Raw genomic sequence first — 26847 nt, forward strand, 5'->3', positions numbered from 1 at the left:
AAAAAACCAAAACATTTTTAAATAAAAAATTCAAACGTAGAATTTAGATTTAATCTAAAATTTTACTGAATCAATTACATCATTGATTTTCATAGATAAAGAATGAGAAATATCTTTACATTTCTTTTATAGTAAGAACTAGAAAGGATATAAATTAGAGATAGCAATTGTAAGGCAATAACACAGATTAGATTATAAATGTGGACTTAATAGTAAACTGCCTATGAGGGTTTTCTGCTTTTAAAACCTAAAACGGAAAATGTTTTAAGACAAACCTGCATGGTGGGGTTTGTTTTTAACTGGTTAATATCAGAGGACCAAGGAGCAAATCTAAATAGAAGGAAAGCATTTAAAGTATTATTGTTTATTTATTTTAATAAGGGCGAGAACTAAGTTCTAAACTTTCATTCTGTATCTCTCCTGTTTTCAAAATCTAGCATGACATAGATGTAAAATTATAGTGGATACCATAGTTAAAGAGAATTAGGACATGAAAGAACAAATTCTTGAGATTTCTAGAAATCGCTGTTGTTACAAGAAAATATTAACAAGAATAGGTAGAAAGATGTCCCAGTTTTGGCATATAAAACTGGCCTTACCCAAAAGCTAATTGAGGAAGGAACAAAATTTGAAAGTTTGAAGACCACCTCAATATTTTTATTCAAGTACCACATGCCCTAATTGTTCAAATTAACCTTTTCCAATCTTTAGGAATTATACAGTGTTTGTCATTTCCATTATACTTTTAGCTCTCCATAACAAACCTCTCAGGCACTGCAATATTTTCATTTTTATTCCTTAAAGTTTGTGACTGCCTAGAGCCTTTGAATAAATTAAACAAAAAGAACTAGAAAGTAGTTTTGAAGACAAACTCGACATACACAAACACTGGAAAAATATATAGTGGGCAGTATGCTGCGTAGTTCAGACATAAAAGGGAAAAAGTGGAAATTCACATTGTATAAAAAACAAAGGAAAAATTACAAAGCCCTTTGTTTGGTTCAAGAATAGAAAATAAAAAAGGTTAAAAAAGGGGTGCCTCAGTCAGTTAAGTGTCTGACTTCGGCTCAGGTCACAATTTCACAGTTCATGAGTTTGAGCCCCATGTCGAGCTCTGTGCCAACAGCTCAAATCCTGGAGTCTGCTTCCGATTCTGTGTCTCCCTCTCTCTCTGTCCCTCCCCTGCTCGTGCTCTCTCTCTCTTTCTCAAAAATAAACATTAAAAAAAATTGTTTTAAAGGCTAAAAAAAAGGTTTACATCAATTTTCTAATATAAGAAGACAAATAGTTCAATTTTTATATTATGACAAAAAAACAAAAGCTGAGAAAAGTGGAGTTTAGAATCTAAGAATTAATTATAATAATTAAAGAAGCTATAATAAAAAAAAAATCTTTGGGTACGGCCAATGGAGGGTTCGGTGGGATTAGTCTGTGTAGAACAAAGATGAAAACTATCAGTTGCTCAAGAGAAAAGAGCAACCAGAGCTTAAAAAGTTAGGTAAAAGGAATATAGAGATGAACAACCGATCTGTGGTTGCCAGGGGACAGGAGTGGGTAGGTATGGGAAATGAGATAGGTTGAAACTATAAAATGGCAGGATGAGGGAGTCCCTTCATGGTGACGGAACAGTTCTAGATCTTGACTGTGGTGGAGGTTACATAAATCTGTACGTGGGATCAATGTGTACATGCACACACACACACACACACACACACACACACAATGAATTCATGAAAAAACTGGTCTACATTTTGCAGAAATGATTAAGGTCTACAGACTACTTAACAGAATTGTACCAATATCTTGGTTTTGATATTGCACAACAGTTATTCAAGATTTCACCACTATGGGAAGCTATGTGAAAAGTTCACAGGAGTCTATGTAGTATTGCTACAACTTCTTGTTAATCTATAATTATTTCAAAATGGTTTTATTTAAAGTCAAGTAAAGAAGATATGAAATTAATGAAAACAGGAAAATCCTACAGTAATAATTACTACTGAAATAACTGTTATTGGCAATTGGTAAGTGCCAGACAATGTTGCTCTCATGACAAAGAAATGTAATGTACCATAATAGAAAAAGTCAAGAGGAAAATAAAGATATCAAACTGAAAACTATAATGCAATATACAAGTGCTATATTAAAAATTTGTATTACAGGAGTGCCTAGGTGGCTCAGTCAGTTAAGCATCTGACTCTTGATTTCGGCTCAAGTCATGATCTCACGGGTGCATGAGATTGGGCCCCGTGTCAGGCTCAGAGTTGACAGCATGGTGCCTGCTTAAGATTCCCTCTTTCCCTCTCTCTGTGTCCCTCCCTTACTCATGCTCTCTCTTCCTCTCTCAAAATAAATAAATAAATAAATAAATAAATAAATAAATAAATAAATAAATATTCTTTAAAAATATATGTATTACAGGGGCGCCTGTGTGGCTCGGTCAGTTGAGCATCCAACTTCGGCTCAGGTTATGATCTCACATTTCGTGGGTTCGAGCCCCGCATTGGGCTCTGTGCTGACAGCTCAGAGCCTGGAGCCTGCTTCGGATTCTGTGTCTCCTTCTCTCTCTGCCCCTCCCCCACTCATGCTCTGTCTCTCTCTCTCTCTCTCTCTCAAAAATAAATAAACAAAAAAAATTAAAAAAATATATATATATGTATTACAGAATAACTAAGGAAACAACAAAAAGCAAAAGGTAGACTATACACTGGAGTTTTATGTTATGCTATGATCTTTGCACTTAACCACCTGAGGTAAAGCAAAGATGAGAAGGGGTCACTCCAGGCAATGGTACACTAACGCACCTTGGGGGAAATAAGAGACAAAAATAGGACCCTGGCAAGAATGTAAAAAGAAAGAAACATGAGAAGATAAATCCCAAAAACAAAATTTTAAAAATGAAACAAAACATAACTTCAGGAATACTATAAAATAGATTAATATAAGTGTTGATATATGAAAACAGTAATTGAGGATTACAAAAGGGTTAATATTAGCTTCAGAGTTGCAGCTTCTGAAAAAACATATAGGAAGTACAAAGTAGGAAAGCAAATTTCAGACCTGTAATAAAGGAAGAATTTCTTCCCAGCTCACGATTATCCAAGTACCACTTAGAGCTCAATATTAATTATACAAGAATAGAAATTCTTACTTCTTGTCTTTTCTTAAGATCTTCTTTGGCTGCTCCAAAGCGTTTGGTTAACCTTGCTATCTTGGCCTAAAAAAACCAAAAATGAAACCAAAATCAAGTAACATATGGTATCAGAAAGGAACTCATGCATACATAACAAGAAACCCAGAAATAAAAGGATTGTCAGAAGATAACCAACAGCAAAGAAAATAAGGCAAGCTGATTATAAAATACATTAATTGGAAAATACAGAAAATCATAATGAACACTAAAATGACCTTTGAACTTAATACCTAGAGGTAAACACTCTTGATTTTAGAACATTAGTTTTTTTTCCTCCTAGAACTCACAAACCAGCACATTTCTAAATATGTATAATTGTGGGGATTTTTTTTGCTGTTATGTTTTAATATGTTGTAACCACACAATTTTCTGAGAATTCTATATTAATACAACTATAAGTCATAAAATATCCAATGCCAATACTGCTTGTGGATATACACATAATATATTGAATCATTATTTATACACTCTATTTCCCAGTGGAAATGTTTCATGTTTCTCAATGTACTGTTATAGTCAAATAACAAGGCAATTAATAATTTTGTTCTTTCAGATTATTTCCTTGGGTAGTACTCACACAGGTGTAACTTCTGAGACAGAATAGCTCTTGTCTAAATAATTATTCTTATCTAAATGATAATTGATAACTAAATTATCTAATAATTATCAAATATCTAAATTTCTTTTTCAGAATGGCTTTGCTAATTTATACTTTCAATAGCAGTATATATGACTACTCATATATTATTCTGTGAAACACTTAATAGTGTTAATTTAAAATAACCTAACAAAAACGTTATCTTACTACTAACATTTCAATATAATTATTTTATTAATAACTTGCACTGCTTCTAGAAAATGCCTGATCACATATTTTGCCCAAATACATATTCACAGAAAATTTAAGAAAACAAACAGAAAAGAAAAAACAGAAAAATACCTCAACACCACATGAATATTTTGTATTTAAGTCTTTTACTAAGGCATAGATGTGATACTCAACTGTTTTTGTTGCTGTTAACTGCTGCTGCCATCTTATGTTAAATATATTTTCAAGAAATTTAAACTAAACTTGAGTGTGTTCATGAGACCTGCCTAGGGAAGAATTCCTCCAGAAAATTTCTTTTATCCAATATAAACGTATCATAAAAAGAAAATGGTATTATTTACTTTTAAAGTTTCTTTCAGAAAGTAGTCACTTCTGAAGGAGACCGCAAATGTTACAAAGTATTTAAGTCCTTTGACAAGTCCTTTTAAGTCCTAGGCAATCAATCACATAGGACTCTGAAGACGAAGATTTCCTCATGACTTGAGTATTTATTTATGCATGTTTTTAACACCCAAAGACGTACAGCATAATTTTATATTCTTAATATGAATTTACCTTTCTGTGGCTAAAATATTTCAAGCAACTTGTTCAAGAAATATATATGGGAAAGTGTTTTCTGTCCCAATTTATGCAAGAATGTCTTTCATTCTTGCCTCTATCTGGTGGATATTCTGTAAATTGCATAATCTGTATGGTATTGTTATACTATTTTTACTTATACTAAAAGGTCATTTTGATATATATACGAGGTAATGTCTAGAAGGAATAAATACCAAAGTTAAAAGTAATTACTTCTAGAGGCTAGCATTGGCAGGCAGTGAGGGAGAGTGTAAAGATAAGGACTTCACTTTCACATCATATACAGTACTTAATTACTTTTTAAAAAGAATTTTATCAGGGCACCTGAGTGGCTCAGTTGGTTAAGCACCCAACTCTTGATTTCAGTTCAGGTCATGATCGCATGGTTTATGAGACTGAGCCCCATGTCGGGCTCCATACTGACAGTGCAGAGCCTGCTTGGGATTCTCATTCATTCTCTCTCTCTCTCTCTCTCTCTCTCTCTCTCTCTGCCACTCCCCCACCCCATCCTCTCAAAATAAATAAACGTTAAAAAAATAAAAAACAAATAAAAATAAAAAGAATTTTATCACTTAGAAAATTAAACTATTAGAGAAATAAAATCAAAATCTGGACACTGACTGACTGCCTCCAATTTAATGTTATAAAAAAGAAATCAAAGACCAGCCTTTTTGTTGTTATTTTCATTTAGGAAACTGTACAATTTTTTTGAACTATACTTCAAAATATCTGCCATAATGTGTCTAAGATTAGGACTCTTGGCAATTACTGTGTGAGATTTTCAAAAAACTACATAAACAAGTCATTTTTTTAGTCCAGGAAAGTCATATTCTATTACTATATCTTTACTACTTTTGTTTCATTTTGCTCTTGGTCTCTTCCTTAGGTTTATCTATCATTTCTTGTATAATGGCATAAGGGTAGGTTTAAATATAAGTAACATAAATTGGTGAGATTCAGACATATTGACCCTTATTTTGCAAACGAGGCAAACTAGGGATCTCCTTGCTTATGCACCAAGGAAACTCTTAGGAAACAATTGAGAAAAGACTTAATCATGCATCAAGTCTGACTTGACAAATTATTAGCACCCAAAAAGGCTGGTGAATAAACGGACACATATATCCATTATTCAAAACCATCTCTTGGATTAGGCAACCACAGATTTACTTGTTGCAGGGGTGGGAAGGGGAACCAAAAGAAAAAGTGAAAAAGCTATTTTTAGTTAAAACTACTTAAAATGGCATTTTATAAATAATAACCAACGGAATATTATATTCCAAGGAGTGTTGATGGCTTTTCCATTTCTATAAAAAAAATCCACTTGAAATTTTGAGTATTCTGAATCTATACAATCAGTAATTTGAAAGGAATCAAGTCTTCATGTCTAGGAACATGGTAGAAACTCAAAGGTTTTCTTTTTCTATCCTTTCACTTCATAATGGTCTTAAAGTTCTTTTTTGGTTTATTCTTAAGCACTTATTTATTTTTAAATATCTACCATATATGAAATCTTTTTCTCCTATTTACTCTTTATTGATTGTTTTCCTATAGAAAAACTATTGGACTGTTTTTCTTCAACCAAGTAATTTCTAAATTTCCTACTTTTTCAATAGTTTGCCAAGTTAATTCTATCGAGTTCCCAATCATTACTTTTAATTTATTTTTCCTGTCATTATTTTATTGCCCAGACTGCCACCAAAACTCTATTTAGTAGTACAGATAATAGGCATCCCAACTTCAGTGGAAGTATTTCCACAATCCACTATTAAATATGATACTGGTTGTAATTTTAACAGAGTTCCTTATAATTTTAGGCATTCTACTTTCTTCCTAAATAAAATGGACTGCATAGGTATAAAGTTGTGTAGGGGCGCCTGGGTGGCTCAGTCGGTTAAGCAACCAACTTTGGCTCAGGTCATGATCTCACAGTTCATGGGTTTGAGCCCCATGTGCTGTGCTGTGCTGTGCTGACAGCTCAGAGCCTGGACCCTACTTCGGATTCTGTGTCTCCCTCTCTCTCAAAAATAAACATTAAAAAAACCTTTTTTTAAGTTGGGTATACTAATGTTCTCTTAATGTCCTCTGTGTATTTGTCTCGTTTTTGAATCCTTATGCAGTTTATTTACACTCATCATTTATAGATCAAAAATTAACCTGCTTTTAAGTTGTCTCCAAGAATAAGCTTTTATCTTCATTGTTCAATATTCAAAATGGGTTAGGCTTTTTGCTATTTTATTAAGTTATTAACTCATTCTTCCTTCTTGGGGTTTAGTTTTAATTGTTGTTTTTTCCTAGCATTGGACAGGAACATATAATATTCTTCTAATTTCCTGTTTAGTAGTAATGTGTTTAAAGTTATAAATGTCCCTTTGAATACTACTGTGGCTTTAACTTATAGGTTTTGATATTCAGTGCTTTAAGTACAGTTCTGATCGAAAGAGTGGAGAATTTCCATTTTTACTGCCTTTTAGCAATTCTCTGGAAATATGTTTTGGGAAGAGTTATGATCTGGGAGGGGTAGAAAAGCTAAATATTTGCTGACTATTTCTATTTTTATTACACAGTTGCTATTGAACCCACAGCAAATGACAAATATCTGCATTTTAAGACTTTCTTAGAAGTTACTATAGTTCTAATCTTGACAATGCATCAAAGTTATATAAATCTAAAAATCATACATCCTTTTACTTAAAAAATAATTAAATTCATGGAAATAACTGTTGAGATTTATACTACACAATCTGACATCCCTGAAAAAGTGAAAATACACAAAAGTTTTCCACAATTCAGAAAGCAACCAGTCCCTAAAGTAATATAGAAAATTATTATATAACTAATTCTCCAGATATTTTAGTGCTGAAATTTATTTTCAGCTCTTATAAAATATGTGTAGTACACAGAAAAGGAGGTAATCATTTTAAAACAGGCATTAATAAAAAGATGTGGACAAAAGTTGTATCACACAGCAAACAAGTATAAAGTCATAAAAAGAATTTTAAATAATCCCCATCTAGCCCATTTTAAAAATACATTAGAATGATGACTGATATAAAAATCAATAAAAATCTACTTTCCTGTATCTACAAAGAAATTTATACCTTAAAATCTTTAGCAGAAAAGAGAACTTCTTGAACTTTTCTCTAGAAGTAAAGTCTACATGACTTAATTCTATGCTTTCCCCAAATTTTCCAATGTATAACAAATTTTTACACTATAGCAAAAGGATCATGAATCCCTCAAAAGTCTATTTTTTAATAACTGCTGCATTAAAACAACAGAGCACTAATATAAAAATTAGTAATTATATTTATTCCTTATAGCAAAATATCTAAACTCAATCAGATTATGTTTTCAAATGTGTTTTAACTTTTAATTTAATTTATCTTTTTAAATATTTATTTTTTGAGAGAAAGAGAATGAGAGCATGTGCACACAAGCGGGGGAGGCAGGGGAGGGGCAGAGGGGGGGTACAGAGGATCTGAAGAGAGCTCCATCCTGACAATAGAGAGCCTGATGCAGGGCTAGAACTCAGGAGCCCTGAGATCATGACCAGAGCTGAATTTGGATGCTCAACCAACTGAGCCACCCAGGCACACCTTAACTGTGAATTTTATAAAACTCAGTAAGATTTTGCCAAAGTGAGTCAGATATAATAAATGGATATATACATATGCAAATGAGAAAGATGCACTCATCAATTGCTATGGAATGAAATATAGAATATACATATACATGGTAGGATTTTCAAAAAGCTTATGGTCAGCTGTATATAAAAAAATAAATAATTGAGCAAAATATATAATTATTTGCTGAAGTAAGTGATATATAAGTTTTAAATACTAGAAAGTAATAATAATAAAAATATTGGAACAGAGTGACATCACCGAAAATAGCAGAGTAGGGAACTTCAGGGTGCAGTTCCTTCCCAAACTCAACTAATGAGCTGACAAACATTGTTAGAATCAACTTTTGCACAACTCTGGAATCTACTCAAAAACTCAGAACAGCCAGGGGAAGACTTAGGGAAGAATAAAGCTGTTGCTTTGCAGCAAGAGAGCACTGTGGTCTTTTAAATTTTCCATTCACCATTCCCCATACCCAGATCTGCAGCAGCTATGAAGATGACAGCCTGAACGTCTGATACAACCTGATAGTGCCACAGAAAGGGTATGGACCCTGCTGGAACTGGCAACTCCCTTAAGGACCAGCACAAAGGCTGGCCTCTGTTTCTCTCAACTCTGAGTAATACCCAAGGCTGGGGCACCATCCCAGACAGCTTTTCCCAAAAAGATTTAAAGGTACAGTTATTGGCATAGCAGCCTGGGGCAAAGGACACCAATATAGACAAGCCTTAAATAGAAAAGCCTAGGAAGGAAAAAGTTAGGAAAGGTGAAACACAGCAAAAATGGGACTTTAAAAGCTCATGCTCATATGGGGGAATTGAGAAGACCATGCAAATGCCCAGGAAAAAAAGCATGCTCAGAAATGGGCTGAAAAGACCCTAAGCTTTCACTTATGCAAACAGTAAGTGAAGGATAAAGCAAGTTATAAATGGCCTGGTTAAGCACTGAAGAAGTGCCCCAACACAAAGGCAATGTACAAAGATAGGGAAGGTATTTTTTTTCCCTTCTTGCTTTTTTCCTTTTTTCCTTTTTTATGCTCTAAGCATTTAAGGTAACTGTCCAAACATCACCTGACCACTAAGATCATGAAACACAGACTTCAGTAGCCACACACAACAAAGAATATATACTTTCAAAAAATAGTTTATAAGAGTCATCAAACCAATAAACAACAAACCACAACAAGCAGCATCTACAAACTCTGCGTAGTGGGGAAAAAATCTGATTCCCAGAAATGCCACACTATAATATTTAAAAATTCAGTTCTCAACAAGAACGAAAAATTAGGAGGCATTCAAAGAAACAACAGAAAAAGAAAGTATGGGCCATTCACAGAAAGAAAATAATTAACGGAAAGATAATTCAGGTTATTGGACTTATTAGACAAAGACTTTAAATAAATGGTTTAAAATCTGTTCAAAGAACTAAAAGAAACATGGAACAAAGAACTTTAAGAAAACACATGAAAGCCAGGAAAACAATGTCTCTCCAAACAGAATATCGAAGACACAGAGACTGTGCAAAGAAAAGATACAGAGGAAAGGAGTTAAGATGGCAGAGTAGTAGGAGGATCTTGCCTTGTCCCTCAAACACAGCTAGATAATTTTCAAATGATACTGAACACCCAGGAAAACAACCTGAGGATTGAGAGAACAAATTGCAAAACTAGAGGGAGAATAGACGCCACATCATGGAAGGTAGGAGGGGTGGAGATGTGATTTGGGGGAGAAAAGAATCGCAAGTGCTACAGAGCAGACAGAGCCCTGATCACAGAGAGAGGAAAAAGAGAAAGAGAGAAGGTCAGGAGTAGGGGAAGAGAGAGAAGAGAGAGAGGACAGAGAGGAGAGAAAGGGAGAGAGGAAGAGAGAGGGAGAGAGAGGGAGAGAGAGAGAGAGAGAGGGAGAGAGGGAGAGAGGGAGAGAGGAAGAGAGAGGAAGAGAGAGGAAGAGAGAGGAAGAGAGAGGGAGAGAGAGGGAGAGAGAGGGAGAGAGAGGGAGAGAGGGAGAGAGAGGGAGAGAGGGGGAGAGGGAGAGAGAGAGATAAAGTAGCATGCAGGGGATTACAAAAGAAAAACACTTCCCCAAAACTACTGACAGGGAAAACGAGTCAGAGCTGATTATCTCAAGTTTTTTACAAGCAGTGAAGCTGGAAGTCTGAAGTTTAGTTCATGCCATCACCAAAGTCGAGCCTGGTAGGCTTAGTGATGCTCCTATGGAGAAAGAGGGCAGAGGCCTCAGTTTGGACAGCGAGCTCTAAGGATCCTGTGTCATGCTAGAAGAGACAGCTCCCCTTCCTTGCATGGCATTTGAGAGCATCACTGCCTCTAAGGGGACAAAGAGCTGGCGGGTGCTGTTGGGCTCTTTGGTTCATTGGCATACGAGCAGAGACACCTTCTGAGGGCAGCTAACCTGGATGCAGGCTTTTTACTATGCTTTACCATTTATAAAATCCAAGCCCCTACATAGTCATGCAACTATCCTTCTGGAACAAATGTGTGAGCCACAGTGAACTGAAAACCTCCCCAGAGGATCAGTGCAGGTCCGGGCCTGTGCAGGGTCCCTAAAATTTGGAATTTAGAAACCCAGTCAGGCACCTGAGATAAATAAAACAAAGGAGCACTGCGCTCCCAGTGGCTCAGACACAGGTTGAAGGCATGGATCGGATGGAAGCTGAGGGCACAAGGGGGTAAACTGTTTACTCTTCTGTAAGGGCATGCTGAACACTGGCCAGCATACACTCCCCTCTCCAGGGAACAGAGTGGTCTGATGCCATTTTTCACCCCTCCCATCAGCATGGAGAGACTTCAGCAAGTAGTACAGTACACATGACAAGGGCTTGAGCCATTTACATTACGCCCCACACCCCTGCACTGTACAGGTGCCTTTTTTCACTAGGGCAAGTGTGATTAAGAGCCAGAGCAATACTGGCTCCTCCCACAGAAGACCAGCACAAATCACCCCACATGCACCAGGTCTAATGATCATAAATTGCTGCAAAGTGCCAGCTCTAGGGGAAATAGGACAAAGCACAGGCTTTCTTACCACATAAAAGACAGAGACCAAGGTAAGATGCTAAAATGGGGGAATGCATCCCAAAAGAAAGAACAGGAAGAGGTCACAACCAAGGAGCTAATCGAAATAGATATAAGTGATATGACAGAACCAGAATTTAACACAACGACCATAAGAATAATAGCTGGGCTTGAGAAAAGCATAGAAAAAACAGAGACACCTTTACTACAGCAATAAAAAAAATGCTAAAAACTAGTGAGGCTGACATAAAAAATGCTATAACCAAGATGCAAAATGACTGGATGTAATTAACACAGGAATGGAAGTAGCAGAAGAAAAAAATAAGTGATATAGAAGATAAAATTATGGAAAATAATGAAGCTGAAAGGAAGAGGGAAAGAAAAGTATTGGATCACAAATGTAGACTTAGGAACTCAACAACTCCATGAAACATAATAACATTCATATCACAGGAGTCCCAGAAGAAGAAGAAAGACAAAAGGAGGAGAAGGTTTACTTGAGCAAATGACAGCTGAAAACTTCCTTAATCAGGGTAAGGAAACCGGCATCCAAATCCAGGAGGCACAGAGAATTCCTATCAAAATCAATAAAAGCTGGCCAACACGAAGCTGTGTCATAGCAAAATTTGCAAAACACAGACTTAAGGAAAGAATCCTGAAAGCAGTAATGGAAAAGAAATTCCTAACCTAAAGGAAAGACAGGTCAAGTTAGCAGAGGATCTCTCCAGAGAAACTTGGCAGGCCAGAAGAGAGTGGCACGATATATCAATGTGCTTAGTGAGAAAAATATGCAGCCAAAAATACTTTATCTAGCAAGGCTGTCATTCAGAGTAGGAGAAATAAGGAGTTACCCAGACAAACACAAACTAAAGCAGTTTGTGACCACTAAACCAACCCTACGAGAAATATTAAAGGGGACTCTGAGTGGGAAAGAAAGACCAAAAGCAACAAACACTAGAAAGGAATAGAGAAAATCTCCAGAAACGACAACTTTTCAGGTAATACAATCACATGAAATTCTTTTCTATCAATAATCACTCTGAATGTAAATGGACTAAATGCTCCAGTCAAAAGACATAGGGTATCAGAATGGAATAAAAAGAGAAGACCTATACATATGCTGCCTACATGAGATTCATTTTAGACCTGAAGACACGTCCAAATAGAAAGGGGATGGGGGCACCTGGGTGGCTCAATTGGCTGAGCATCTGACTTCAGCTCAGGTCATGATCTCGCGGTTCGTGACTTCGAGTCCTGTGTCAGGCTCTGTGCTGGCAGCTCGGAGCCTGGAGCCTGCTTCGGACTCTGTGTCTCCCTCTCTCTCTGCCCCTCCCCTGCTCACACTCTGTCTATCCCTCTGTCTCAAAAATAAATAAACATTAAAAAAAAAAAAAAAAAAGGTTTTAAGAAAGGGGTTGGAAAACCATCTATCATGCTAAATAGACATCAAAAGAAAGCCAGAGTAGCCATACGATTATCAGACTAACTAGATTTTAAACCAAATACTGTAACAAGACATGAAGAAAGGCACTATATCATTATAAAGGGGTCTATCCAAAAAGATCTAACAACTGTAAATATTTATGCCTTCAACTTTGAAACACCCAAATATATAAATCAATTAATAACAAACATAAAGAAAATCATTGATAACAATGATAGGTGACTTTAACACCCCAATAACAGCAATGAACAGAACATCTAAGTAAATAATCAACAAGAAAACAATGGTTTTGAATGATACACTGGACCAGATGGACTTAACAGATATATTCAGAGCATTTCATCCTAAAGCAGCAGAAAACACATTCTTTACAAGTGCACATGGAACAGACTCCAGAACTGATCACGTACTGGGTCACAAATCAGGCCTCAACAAGTACAAAAAGACTGAGATCATACAATGCATATTTTCAGACTATAACACTATGAAACTTGAAGTCAACCACAAGAAAAAATTTGGAAACACCACAAAGATATGGAAGTTAAAGAACATTCTACTCAAGTATGAATGGGTTACCAGGAAATTAAAGAAGGAAAACAAAATATATGGAAGCAAATGAAAACACAGCACTCCAGAACCTTTTGGAATGCAGCAAAAGTAGACATAAGAGGAAGTACACGGCAATACACGTCTACCTCAAAAAATAAGAAAAGTCTCAAATACACAACCTAACCTTACACCTAAAGGAGCTAGAAAAGGAACAGCAAATAAAGCCTAAAGCCAGCAGAAGAAGGGAACTAATAAGTGTTAGAGTATAAATAATTTATAGGGAAACAAACAAACAAACAAACAAAACAGTAGAACAGATCAACAAAACTAAGAGCTGGTTCTTTGAAAGAATTAATAAAATTGTTAAACCCCTAAGCCAGACTTATCAAAAAAAAAAAAAAAAAAAAAAAGAGAGAGAGAGAGAGAGAGAGACAGAGAGAGAGAGATGGAGAGAGAAAGGACCCAAATAAATAAAATCACAAATGAAAGAGGAGAGATCACAACCAACAACCCAGAAATACAATTATAAGATAATTTTATGAAAAATTATATGCCAACAAACTGGGCAATCTGGAAGAAATAGATAAAACTCACAAACTACCAAAACTAAAACCTGAAGAAATAGAAAATTTGAACAGACCTATAACCAGCAAAGAAATTGAATCAGTAATCAAATTGGCTATTCTTCTCAAACTGTTCCAAAAATAGAAATGGAAGGAAATTTTCAAACTCATTCTACAAAGCCAGCATTACCTTGATTCCAAAACCAGACAAAGACCCCACTGAAAAACTATAGGCAATATTCCTCACAAATATGGATGCAAAAATTCTCAATAAGATACTAACAAATTGAATCCAACAGTACATTAAAAGAATTATTCACCACAATCAAGTGGGATTTATTCCTGGACTACAAAAGGGTGGTCCAATATTTGCAAATCAATCAATGTGAGATACCACATTAAGAAAGGATAAGAACCATATGATCCTGTCAATAGATGCAGAAAAAGCATTTGATAAAGTACAGCATCCGTTCTTAATAAAAACCCTCAACAAAGCAGAGATAGAGGGAACATAGCCTTAACATCATAAAGGCCATATACAAAAGACCCACAGCTAATAGCATCCTTGATGGGGAAAAGCTGACAGCTTTTAGGGATAAGGAATACCACAGGGGTGTTGACTGTCACCACAGTTATTTAATATAGTACTGGAAATCCTAGCCTTAGCAATCAGACAACAAAAAGAAATAAAGGACATCTAAATTGACAAGGAAGAAGTCCAACTTCCACTATTTATAGATGACCTGATACTCTATGTAGAAAACCCAAAAGATTCCACCAAAAAATTGCTAGAACTGATACACGAATTCAGCAAAATCACAGGATATAAAATCACTGTACAGAAATCTGTTGCATTTCCATACGCCAATAATGAAGCAGCAGAAAAAGAAATCCAGGAGTCGATCCCATTTACAACTGCACCAAAAACAATAAGATACCTAGGAATAAACCTAACTAAAGAGGTAAAACATCTGTACTCTGAAAACTGTAGAACACTTATGAAAGAAATTGAAAGGGACACAAAGAAATGAGAAAACATTCCATGCTCATGGATTAGAAGAACAAACATTGTTAAAATGTCTATACTACCCAAAGCAATCTACACATTTAATGCAAACCCTATCAAAGTACCACCAGCATTTTTCAAAGAACTAGAACAAATAATCCTAAAATTTGCTTGGAACCAAAAAAGACCTTGAAGAGCTAAAGAAACCTTGAAAAAGACAAGCAAACTGAAGGTATCACAATTCCAAACTTCAAGCTATATTGCAAAGCTGTAGTCATCAATACAGGATGGTACTGGCACAAAAACAGACACAAAGATCAATGGAATAAAACAGAAAACCCAGAAATGGACCCACAACTATATCTGGCCAACTAATATTTGACAAAGCAGGAAAGAATATCCAATGGAAAAGTGTCTCTTCACCAAATGGTGTTGGGGGTGCCTGGGTGGCTCAGTTGGTTAAATGTCTGACTCTTACTCTCAGCTCAGGTCATGATGTCACAGTTTGTGAGACTGAGCCCTGCAATGGGCTCTACGCTGGCAGTGCAGAACCTGTTTGGGATTCTGTCTCTCCCTCTCTCTGCCCCTTCCTGTTCACTTTCTGTCTCTCAAAATAAGTAAATAAACTTAAAAAAAAAATGGTGTTGGGAAAACTGGACCACTTTCTTATACCATAAAACAAAAATTCAAAATGGATGAAAGACCAGAGTTTGAGAAAGGAAACCATCAAAATCCTAGAGGAGAAAGAACACAGGAAGAAAACCATCAAAATCCTAGATGAGAAAGAACACAGGAAGCAACCTCTTTGACCTGGGCCAGAATAATTTCTTACTAGACATGTCTCAGGACACAAGGGAAAGAAAAACAAACATGAGCTATTGGAACTTCATCAAGAAAAATCCTTTTGCACAGTGAAGGGAACAATCCACAAAACTGAAAGGCAGCCTACGAAATAGGAGAAGATATTTGCAAATGACATATCTGATAAAGGATTAGTATCCAAAAATCTATAAAGAACTTATCAAACTCCATACCCAAAAAACAAATAATCCTAGTAAGAAATGGGCAGAAGGCATTAATAGACATTTTTCCAAAGAAGACATTCAGATGGCCAACAGACACATGAAAAGATGCTCAACATCACTCATCATCAGGGAAATACAAATCAAAACCAGGATGAGATACCACCTCACACTTGTCAGAATGGCTAAAATTAGCAACACACAAGACAAGAGATGTTGACAAGGGTGTAGAGAAAGGGGAAAACCTCTTAACTGTTGGTGGGAATGCAAACTGGGGCAGCTACTCCGAAAAGAGTATGGAGGTTCCTCAGAGTTAAAAATAGAAATACCTATGACCCAGCAATTGCACTAGTAGGTATTTACCCAAAGGATACAAATGTACTAATTTGAAGAGGCACATGCACCCCAATGTTTATACCAGCATTATCAACAATAGCCAAATTATAGAAAAAGCCCAAACCTCCATCAACTGATGAATGGATAAGGAAGATTTGGTGTGTATATACAATGGAATATTACTCAGCCATCAAAATGACTGAAATCTTGCCATTTGCCATGACATGGACAGAGCTAGAGTGTATTATACTAAGTGAAATAAGTCAGAGAAAGACAAATACCATATGATTTCACTCGTGTGGAACTGAAGATATAAAATGATGAACACACAGGGAAAAGGGAAAAAAAAGAGAGGCAAACCATAAGAGACTCTTAACTATAGAGAACAAACTAAGGATTGCTGGAGGGGAGGTGGGTAGGGCAGGGGATGGGCTAAATGGCCTATGGGTATTATGGAGGGCACTTATGTTGAGCAATGGGTGTTATATGTAAGTGATGAATCACTAAACTTTACTCCAGAAACCAGTATTATACTATATGTTAATTAACTGGAATTTAAATAAAAATTTGAAAATAAGTAAATAAATAAGGGGCGCCTGGGTGGCTCAATCAGTTAAACATCTGACTCCTGATCTCAACTCAGGTCTTGATCTCCGGGTCATGATTTCATGCCCCGGGATGTGCATAAAGCCCACTTAAAAAAAAAAATTATATATATATATAATTAAATAGATATATAAAAAATTATATATGTGTATATATACATTATATATATAATGTATATATACATACACACACACATAAATATATATATAAAATAAACTCTTCTTACTACTAAAAAAAAAACATATAAAAATTGTGCAGCAGAAAGTATGATAATTGAAATAAAAAATTCAGCAGCAAGGGTTAAGAGCAATGGTAGACTATTAGTAGTTAAGTTTTCAGGGAGTCAAATGTTACACATGGATTTTCAACTGCACCAAGGGAGGGGCCAGCACTCCAACCTCTGTGTTGTTCAAGGGTCAAGCATTTATATACTACACACTCATTATGTATATGTATATGTATGTGTGTGTGTGTGTGTGTGTGTGTGTGTGTATTTTAGCTTTTTCCTTAAGTGATTATTCTAGAGATTACATTTAACATCTTGAATACTTACTTATTTTCAGTGTATACAAACACTTTCAATAGCATACAAATATAATTAAATATTACTTAGCCCAAAAGAATGCAGTACTGAAATACATGTTACATTGTGTATGAACTTCAAAAACATTTTGAATGAGGCCAAACACAAAAAGTTACACATTGTATGATTCTGTTCATATGAAATATGCAGAATAGAGATAATCAATTAGACAAATCAATAAGACAGAAATCACATTAGTGGTTGCCAAGAAGTAGGGGGAAGGAAAACGAGGAGTGACTGTTTAATGGACACATTTTCTTCTGAGTTGATGAAAATGTTTCTAACTAGATAGAGATGACAGTCACACAACAATGTGAATATACTAATACCACTGAATTGTAGACCAAAACAGTTATTTTATTATCTGAATTTTATTTCCATAAAAAACTAAATATCAGAACAACACAGAAACAGGTACTAATTTAAGCTCAGTAAAATTTAAGTAAATGGCATGGCTAAGGACAGATCATTAAAGGTAAGTGAGTGGGAGAAACAATATGAAGTTGAAAGCCTAAAATAAAAATACTATGAACACTGATAAACTGTAGGACAATGAAACAACTGGTAGGTATTAGGAAAAGTGGATCAAAAACTAAGAGATCCAAATATTAAAATCAAAATATGAATAGTAGCACTCAACTGAGGAACCTGGACTATATGGAGGTGAATGAGACAAACAGTATTTTAGAAAGATGAGTACAGCAGTTGGGAAGTCCAGCAAGGACTTAGTAAGTAGGACCAGAGTAATCATGTAAAAGGTTGTTGCTATAATCAGGGAATTATAAAAAGAAAACACATTTACAGTATTATACATATATTTATTGAAAAAAAAATCCACATAGAAGTGGATGTGCACCTTGTGGAAAGTGAGAAGAAACAAGATAGGCTTTAAAAAAAAATTTTTTTTTAATGTTTACTTATTTATTTATTTAGAGAGAGAGAGTATGAGCAGGGGAGGGGCAGACAGAGAGATACTAAAAGAGAGAATCTAAAGCAAGCTCTGGTGCCACCAGCACAGAGCCAGATGCGGGGCTCAAACCCACGAACTGTGAGAACATGACCTGAGCTGAAGCCAAGATTCGTACACTCAACTGACTGGGACACCCAAGCACCCCAGAGATAGATATTAATAAGAAATTAAAAAGTTATAATTTGATAACCCACTGTATATGTGAAATGACTGAGAGATCTATTTCTAAGAACTCAAAAACTATCAATTGGAAGGAAAATGGAAAGATATTCTTGGAAAATTTTTCTAAGAATTCAAGAATTACAAATAAAAGGAACAATGGGAAGTGGATTTATTTGTGGAAGAAAGCTTGGTTTGGTGTTGAAAAACTTCAGATTCTGCGGCTACCAAGAAACACCAAGTGCAAAGGTATATTAAATATTAAGAGATCTGGACTTGCATATTACATGAGAATATGAGAGTCAAAATCTCATGTTCTAAAAACACAAAATGAGAAACAATGAAATCACTTTTTAAAATCTTCAAACATTTTAAAGTTCTAATTGAAAATTCTCAACAGTATTAGTAAAATAAAGTTTAGTAATTAAACAACACTACTACTATTAGAAAGACCTGCTAAAGGAAGAAAGAGGACTAGTGTTGTTCTAAATTACAAAATTACTACAAAGATCTTATTTTAAAAAAGTCTAACTTCAAAAAAAATTAACAATATAAAACCAAGAAAAAGAACTTTTAGGCTGAGAAATATAAACATAAATTCTAGTCACTTTTGGATGCAATTTATAACTAGAAAACAGTCACTTTTCATGGACCACTTTGCCGTCATTTGTTTGCTTGTTTTTAATGTTTATTTCTTTGTTTTTGAGAGAGAGAAAAGAGAGCACACACATAGGGAAGGGGCAGAGAGAGGAAGAGAATCTCAAGCAGGTTCTGTGTCCCCAGCATGGGGACCAAGCCCATGAACCTAGAGATCATGACCTGAGCCGAAATCATGAGTCAGACACTTACATGACTGAGCCCCCCAGGCGCCCACCTCATTTGTACAATAAACCTCTGTAAGTGGTTTGCAAACTCATCATCTATAGACTATGCTCCAATTTCAGAAAAGCCTAATAGAAACCATACATTTACCTACGACAGAATGAATGTACTGATAAAAATTTCCAATTTCTTAGTTTTGGAATAAAACGAATTACTACAGCATGTTATCATGTGTTCAATTCAGTCAATTAGAAGCTCTGGCACTGCATGTTAATATATAGTTATATTTAATAAAAAACGAAGTAGCAATTATTAACAAACATAAATTAACTAACATCTTTATAACATATGATCTGTGGGAGGAAGTGGATTAATATAAACAGAATCACTTACAATAAATATTATTTGGTACTTATGCCATGCTAGATACTACCAGCCTTTCTTCAGTGACTAAAAAATATTTAAAAACCACTAAGATAGGTTTGAAGCTCTATTTTGGGTTGAACTGTGTATATGTGCCTCAGAAGTTCATACATTGAAGTCTGAACGCCCAAGTATCTCATAATGTGACTCAATTTGGAAATATGGTCTTTAAAAAGGTTATTAGTTAAGATAAGGTCATACTGGGGTAGGGTGGGCCCCAATCCAAAACAACTGGTTTCTTTGTAAAAAGGGGAAATTTGGGCACACACAGGTAAACTGCAATGTGAAGACAAAGCCAGTGATCAGGATGAAGCTTCTACAAAGCAAGGATGCCAAAGACTGTCAGTAAACCATCAGAAGCTAGAGGAGACACATGGAAGAGATTCTCTCTTACAGACCTCAAATAGAACCAATTCTTCCAACACCTTGATCATAGACTTTTAACCTCCAGAACTATGAGACAATACATTTGTTGCTTAAGCCACCAGTTTATGGTACTTTTTTATGGCAGCCTTAGCAAACTAATGGAGACTACTTTTACTTCTAATATTTGGAAAATGTGCCCTCAAAAATAAGTTACAAAAATAATGACACGAGTATACAATTCAAGTCAGTATACAAACCTGTAGTTCAGTAATAACTGTTTTATGTCTCTTGTTGCATTCAATCTTTTCCACTCGTGTTTTCAATTCTGCCAACGTCTTATCAAATACAGCACACTGTAGCGCACACAATTTTTCTTCTAGCAACCACTGTACAACCTAAAGAGATACACATTTCTTTGTTACAGCAAAGAAGGCATTTCAGCAAGCAGCAAACTGTACATATTCTTATGTACTAATAAGACAGTACTGATGGTATTGATTAGTTTAATGAAAAACATGCTGGCATTCATGACACAGTGTCATCTGCTGAAAGCCTGCACTTCTACAGATGTAATATCTGCTATGATACAATTATACTAAAAATAGAAAATTTCGAGAGAGCGAAATTTTATAAATAAGTTTAAACTGAAGTTTTAATATTTATTTCTTGTATCTTCTACTGTGATTCAAAGGAAATCAATTAAAGGAAAGGACCAGTTTTTAAAATTTCTAATCTGTTGCAGATGATATTTTTTGAGACAGTAAGAACGTCACTGCACTATGAAATTTCTATAAAATATTTCTGAATGCCTACTCACAATTTACATATTTATCTTATTTTGGATCCATAACAAATAGAATAATACATAGTGCATGTCCACGGTCCATACTTGAGTAATACTGTTGCAGAGGAGTAAACTCTCAGTACACAGAAGTTTCAAATAGAAGTTTCAAAATTCTTTCACATGCCTATCTTCATATTTGTAACAACGCTATAAAAAAGACTAAGTAAGCATTATTAGTTCCATATGACAAATTTAAAAGTTGGAAGGAAAAAAAAGCTACTTTTTATTGCCTCACTATTCTTTTTTCAATGTGTATATTTATACTATATCTTAATGGAAGGACATTACCCTAAAACCTAGATTAGTTATAATTTCATCATTAAATTTACAAGACCTTAAAAAATTAATTTCAGCTGAGTTTCATATTCTTCTTTAAAAGGCAGTTTTCATACATATCTGTTAACACATTTTGAAAAATATATCAAATGCTATGTATTTTCAGTATTTCTAACTCTAGCTTCATAGATTTGGCTGACGTTTCCTAAGTCCACATTTTAAATACTCCCTTTCCCTAGTCATTCTAAAGCTCTGTCCCTATCATTTTTAATACTAAGCCTAAAGTACATAACAAAGACTTACAATATAGGAACTTACAACCATGAAACCAGCTTGTAACAAAGATTAAAATGTTAACATATAAGACTCTAATATTTCCACTAGAATAAAGTTCAATATAGAAGAAAAAATAAAATCTTAAAAAAGAATCAGAAAGTTTTTTAAATTATTGAGAATAATAAGCTCAACTATTTTTGTCAAGTTCTCTCTATGAAAAACCCAAATATACCAGTAAAATACAGAATAATGTCAAAAACCTAATAGAATAAAAATAGTCATGTTTTTTATTTAATACGGTTTTTGATTTATAATCTGTAACACCTTTTGTAGCTTCTGGTTAATATCTCCCTTGGCTGTAATCTTCACTTGAAATTCTGCCTCATATTCTTCTTCCATGTATCGACGACGTTTGGACTGTACATTGTCCATGTCCTCTGACTTAGAACGCTTTCTTCTGGAAAATTCACCTGAGAACAAAAAGCATAATGATTAATCAGGTTTTTATTATAGACCTTAATGCCTCTTCTCCACTCTCAGCAAAGTATTATTCCTACCTATCACAACAATACCATTCTCAATCAGTTATTTTATGAATTGTTTTTGAGATTAGAAAAGTGTGGTAAGGGCACCTCGTGGCTAAGTCAGTTAAGCATCTGACTCTTGATTTTGGCTCAGGTCATGATCTCACTGTTCTTGAGATCTGCCCCTCTCTGCCCCTCTCCAGCTTGCGCACATTCTCTCTCTCTTTCTCAAAATAAATACACTTAAAAAAAAAAAGTGAGTAGGTAGCTTCTTTGCTCTGAGCTTCAAATGATTTTCAATATACTAAACAAGAACTTCTTAAAGGCTGAGCAATGTACAATATAAACATAAATATTCTTTCCTTGAGAATCACCTAAAATATGAATATGATATGATATGAGAAATCAGCTCATATTCATTCCCTTTCCTAAACTTTATAGTGCACATGAATCCTTTGACAAAATATATTATTCATTCTCATGTCACAGGTTTCTAACAACTGCATAGCTTTAATTATTTAATTCTTCCTTTTCAGTATATTTTTTTCTCAGTAAATTTAGAAAAAAATTCTTAATCATTAGCTTTAGAAAAATAACATAAGAATATTCTTAATATATTCTAATGAATGTCAAATAAATAAAAATAAAATCAATGTCATTACAGAAGTCAATTTGGTAAAGATATTCAAAGATCTTCATTTAAAAATTTTATGTTTCATATATTGGTAACATTCATGAGATCATAAGCAAATTTTATTACCTGGTTTCTTTTTCAATATATAAAAAGTAAAAATACTAAAATCTCCACTTATTAAATGGAAATGTCCTTATGTAACCATAACTATCCCTCTTCACTTTTCTCTATATCCATATAACTATGTGCCTACTCTTAAAATCCAATTCTCTTCTATAACTTCTCTTGTAATCATAACTTATATGTCATACATGGAAACCAGAATGACAGGGAAAGATATAGAACCTAGGTATCCTGACTTCTAACCCCATGATAATCTTATAAACCTAATGACACCCCATTCCATCAATTCCCCATCTCATGAAGCTTAAGTACCTTAAGGAGACTAAGATACATAATTTCATTTGTTTATATCACTCCTGAGAAAATTATTAGTCCCATACTCTAAATATAAATCTTACACAATTTATCTCAAGACATTCAGATAGTACTTTACTAAATATTAAGCTTAAATCTTTCTTATGGAACAATGAAAAGTATAAATAAAACACTGAAGTATATGAAATAATACTTTCAAAAATCCTTGGGTTAGCTCTCAAGAAAATGATTGAACTGTGTTTCACTTAAACTAAAAACATTTTTTAAGTCATCTCATGGAAATTAAAGTATATTTCAGAGCCTTAAAAGAAGAAACATTGAATTACTATTTTTTTTAAACAGATCAAGTTTTTTGTACATGCTTACTTTTCTCAGAAGGTCTTTCATCTTCATTTATTACTTTCTCTTCTTCCTCAGGTTTGCTGTCCTTTTCATCAGTTTCTACTTCTGCTGTAACAAAAATAAAAAAGGAAATCTTACTTACATTGGCATTCATAGCAGCTCATTGTAATTTACACTTTGGTATTAACTACCCTGTCAATAAACTTTTATAAAATCAGTCTTGGGGTGCCTGGGTGGCTCAGTCGGTTCAACGTCCGACTTTGGCTCGGGTCATGATCTCATAGTTTATGGGTTCGAGCCCTGCATCAGGCTCTGTGCTCACCGCTTGCTTAGAGCCTGGAGCCTGCTTTGGATTCTGTGTCTCCTTCTCTCTCTGCCCCTCCCCCTCGCATGCTTTGTCTCACTCTGTTTCTCAAAAATAAATAAATGTAAAAAAAAAAAATTGTTTTTTAATAAAATAAAATTGGTCTCAAATGTGACATTTTAGGAATAAAAAGAGAGCACAGAATGCCCAAGTCCACTTTTAAAAGCTCTTAATGTGGAAGAAAATTCACACTATAGATTTTAAAACAAAGAATTGGCTTAGTAATTTACTGTCAACGGTAGGTTAATAAAATGCGAAAACTATTATAAAGCATTTAGACTCCATTACATTCAATTATTAAAACTAAAGTACTGTAGTAGTTGTGACAATTACAAAAAAAAATTACAAAGTACTGGCAAATTCAAAACACCTAAAATTTTAATGAGACAAATTAAATCATTAAGTTATTTTAATGGATATGAGATAGTTTATAAAATGGAAATGGAAAAACTACCCTAAAGATAAAGAAAGCTTAATTTAATTGATGCCAGTGCCAACAACTGAGTTAAGTGCATGACATACATTACTTCATATCCTTAGTATAATCCTATACATTATTTCTGCCATCATATAGATGAGAAAAGTCCAATGTACAAAAAGGTAAATTTTCATAAGGCATATAATAAAATATAACTAAAGAATGCTACCAAAAAATACTGCTAAAAATGTCTATACAATTGCATTATTAACACAAATAAAATCCCAGAGGTACCAGAAGGGTCTTTAGTAAATCAATCTATATCTCCTCAATTAACATAAACATCAAATGGGGGAGAAGAACAATTCACTAACATGTTTGGGTATCTATTTTTCCTCCTTACATCACTGCAACTGGCTCCCCAGTGGTTTCAATAATGCATGGTGTTTCCTCATATTCTGCAACCAAAATTAAATAAGTAATCACAAGAAATATAGCATTATATAAAGATTTTGATAAGGCATTTCTTCTCCAAACAGCAAAGTTTAAATCCCAACAACCTGATGGTAGAAGTCAAGGCTAAAATGACTGAAAAGACCTTTTAGGTGAAAACAGGATCATTGATGAACCTATTAATAAGACCCTTAAGAATATTTTTTTCACGCTAAGGTAAAACAATAAATCTGTAAACCATGACTATAGTCAAAACAAAACAGTTAACAGAGCACATAAAGATTATTAAGACTATTTTTTTAAGTAAGCTCCATGCCCAACATGGGGCTTGAACTCATGACCCTGAGATCAAAAATCACATGGCTCTACCCACTGAGCCAGCCAGGTGCCCCTACTAAACCAATTTATAAACTTTAAAATAAATTAAAAAAAATAAAAAGCATTAGAAAATTAACTCTCCATTTACTATGCTCATTGGAAATATCTTAAGATCCTATCCTTCAACTCCAGTTTCAATGAAATGAAAATTTGTTTTGCTCCCTTATAGATCACAAACTCATTACAAAGCATTATTTTTCTATATATAGTTTTCCAAATCCTCCTGATTTTAATACTGAGGGTGGTGATTCTTGAATTTCTTAGTACCCAGTTTCCAGAGACACAGAGTAGCTGGACTGCTTGAGATGAAAGTTTATAGAGTCTTTATTTTCCAAATTATGATACCACTCAAAAAACAAATTTCACTTTTATCAATAATGCCACATTTTGCTGATATGCTTTGTGAAGTTGAGAATCTTTATGTTTATTGGCTATTTGTATTTCCTTTTCTATAAATTGCCTGTTCATCAATGTCACTTCGCTAATAACAATTAGGAAGGGATGCTGGAAGATGAAAATCAAAATTCAACTGAAGAGTAATTAGGAAAAGGAAAATATAGTGTTAGCCTATTACTGTAACTTGAAGAACGGCTCTGAAAGAGAGGAAAAAGATGGAACAGGAGCTAGAGAAAAAAGAGTCCATAACGTAAGAGTGAATGGAAGACAAACTATTATGTGTACCTCCTCTACTGCTGCCTGAACTTTTCCAGAGAGAAATTTTTATTTTCCTAGCCTTCTTAATAAACAGATTATGATTTTAGTCATCTGGTAAACATCAGTTATCATACAGTACTATGCAACAATATGACAGTGTCTTCAGGCCTTCTCAGTGTATCTGCAATACTTTTTAGGTCTTTCTTTTACTATTGTAAAATTAAAATGGTTTTCTATTTGCTTTCTGGTATCTTTCATTATTTTTTGTTGCTGCTCATAGCCATCATAACTGCTATATTTAAGACAGATTTGCTAAAGTGCCTGAAATGACAGAGGTTTCTATTTTCCTGTTAGTACAGCAAATAAACATTAGTAGCTAGAGGGAAGAGCCAGAGTTCAGTACTTCAATTTATAACTCTGTTCTGAAAACATTAAAAATTAGTCAAGAATTGAAAAATGAAAGTAATACCTCAGAAGGTACAAAGCAACAAAAATGACATGTGCTACAGTCCCTCCTCATTTGCAGGGGCTATGTTCCAAGACCCCCAGTGAGGGTCTGAAACCATGGATAGAACTGAACCCTATACATTTTTTTCCTACACATACCCACCTATGATAAAATTTAATTTATAAATCAGGTACAGGAGATTAACAACAATAACTAAAAATAATTATAATAGCATACACTATTATATATATAACGTATATAATTATATATTGTATATAACTATATATATATATATATATATATATATATATATATAATGGTCTCTCTCAAAATATCCTATTGTTGTGTACACAGTTCTTGTGATGATGTGAAATGATAAAATACCCATGTGATGAGAGGAAGTGAGGTGAAATATATATATATATAATTTTATATATATAATATATAGTATGCTATATATTATATATAATAGTAATAAATTATATAAATATGGTCTCTCTTGAAATATCTTATTGTTCTGCACACAGTTCTTGTGATGATGTGAAATGATAAAATACCCATGTGATGAGAGGAAGTGAGGTGAAATATATATATATATAATTTTATATATATAATATATAGTATGCTATATATTATATATAATAGTAATAAATTATATAAATATGGTCTCTCTTGAAATATCTTATTGTTC

General features: G+C 34.2%; 1 protein-coding gene across 5 annotated transcripts in view; it reads right to left on the reverse strand.

Moving 5' to 3' along the window:
* The window catches only part of ATF7IP (activating transcription factor 7 interacting protein), a 121227-nt gene that overhangs the window by 37783 nt on the left and 56597 nt on the right, over nt 1-26847 (reverse strand). For 4 of the 5 annotated variants that reach the window (XM_019452043.2, XM_019452041.2, XM_019452044.2 and 1 more), the window contains exons 3-6: nt 23466-23549; nt 21828-21973; nt 20365-20502; nt 3152-3217 (exon numbers count right to left, since the gene is read on the reverse strand). In XM_019452043.2, the coding sequence (XP_019307588.2) occupies nt 3152-3217; nt 20365-20502; nt 21828-21973; nt 23466-23549 (434 nt within the window). The remainder of the gene's footprint in view (nt 1-3151; nt 3218-20364; nt 20503-21827; nt 21974-23465; nt 23550-26847) is intronic. The other variant, XM_019452042.2, reaches the window with a different exon arrangement.

This window comes from Panthera pardus, unplaced genomic scaffold (assembly GCF_024362965.1).
Source record: "Panthera pardus isolate Hobbes unplaced genomic scaffold, ASM2436296v1 HiC_scaffold_6, whole genome shotgun sequence".
NCBI lineage: Eukaryota > Metazoa > Chordata > Mammalia > Carnivora > Felidae > Panthera > Panthera pardus.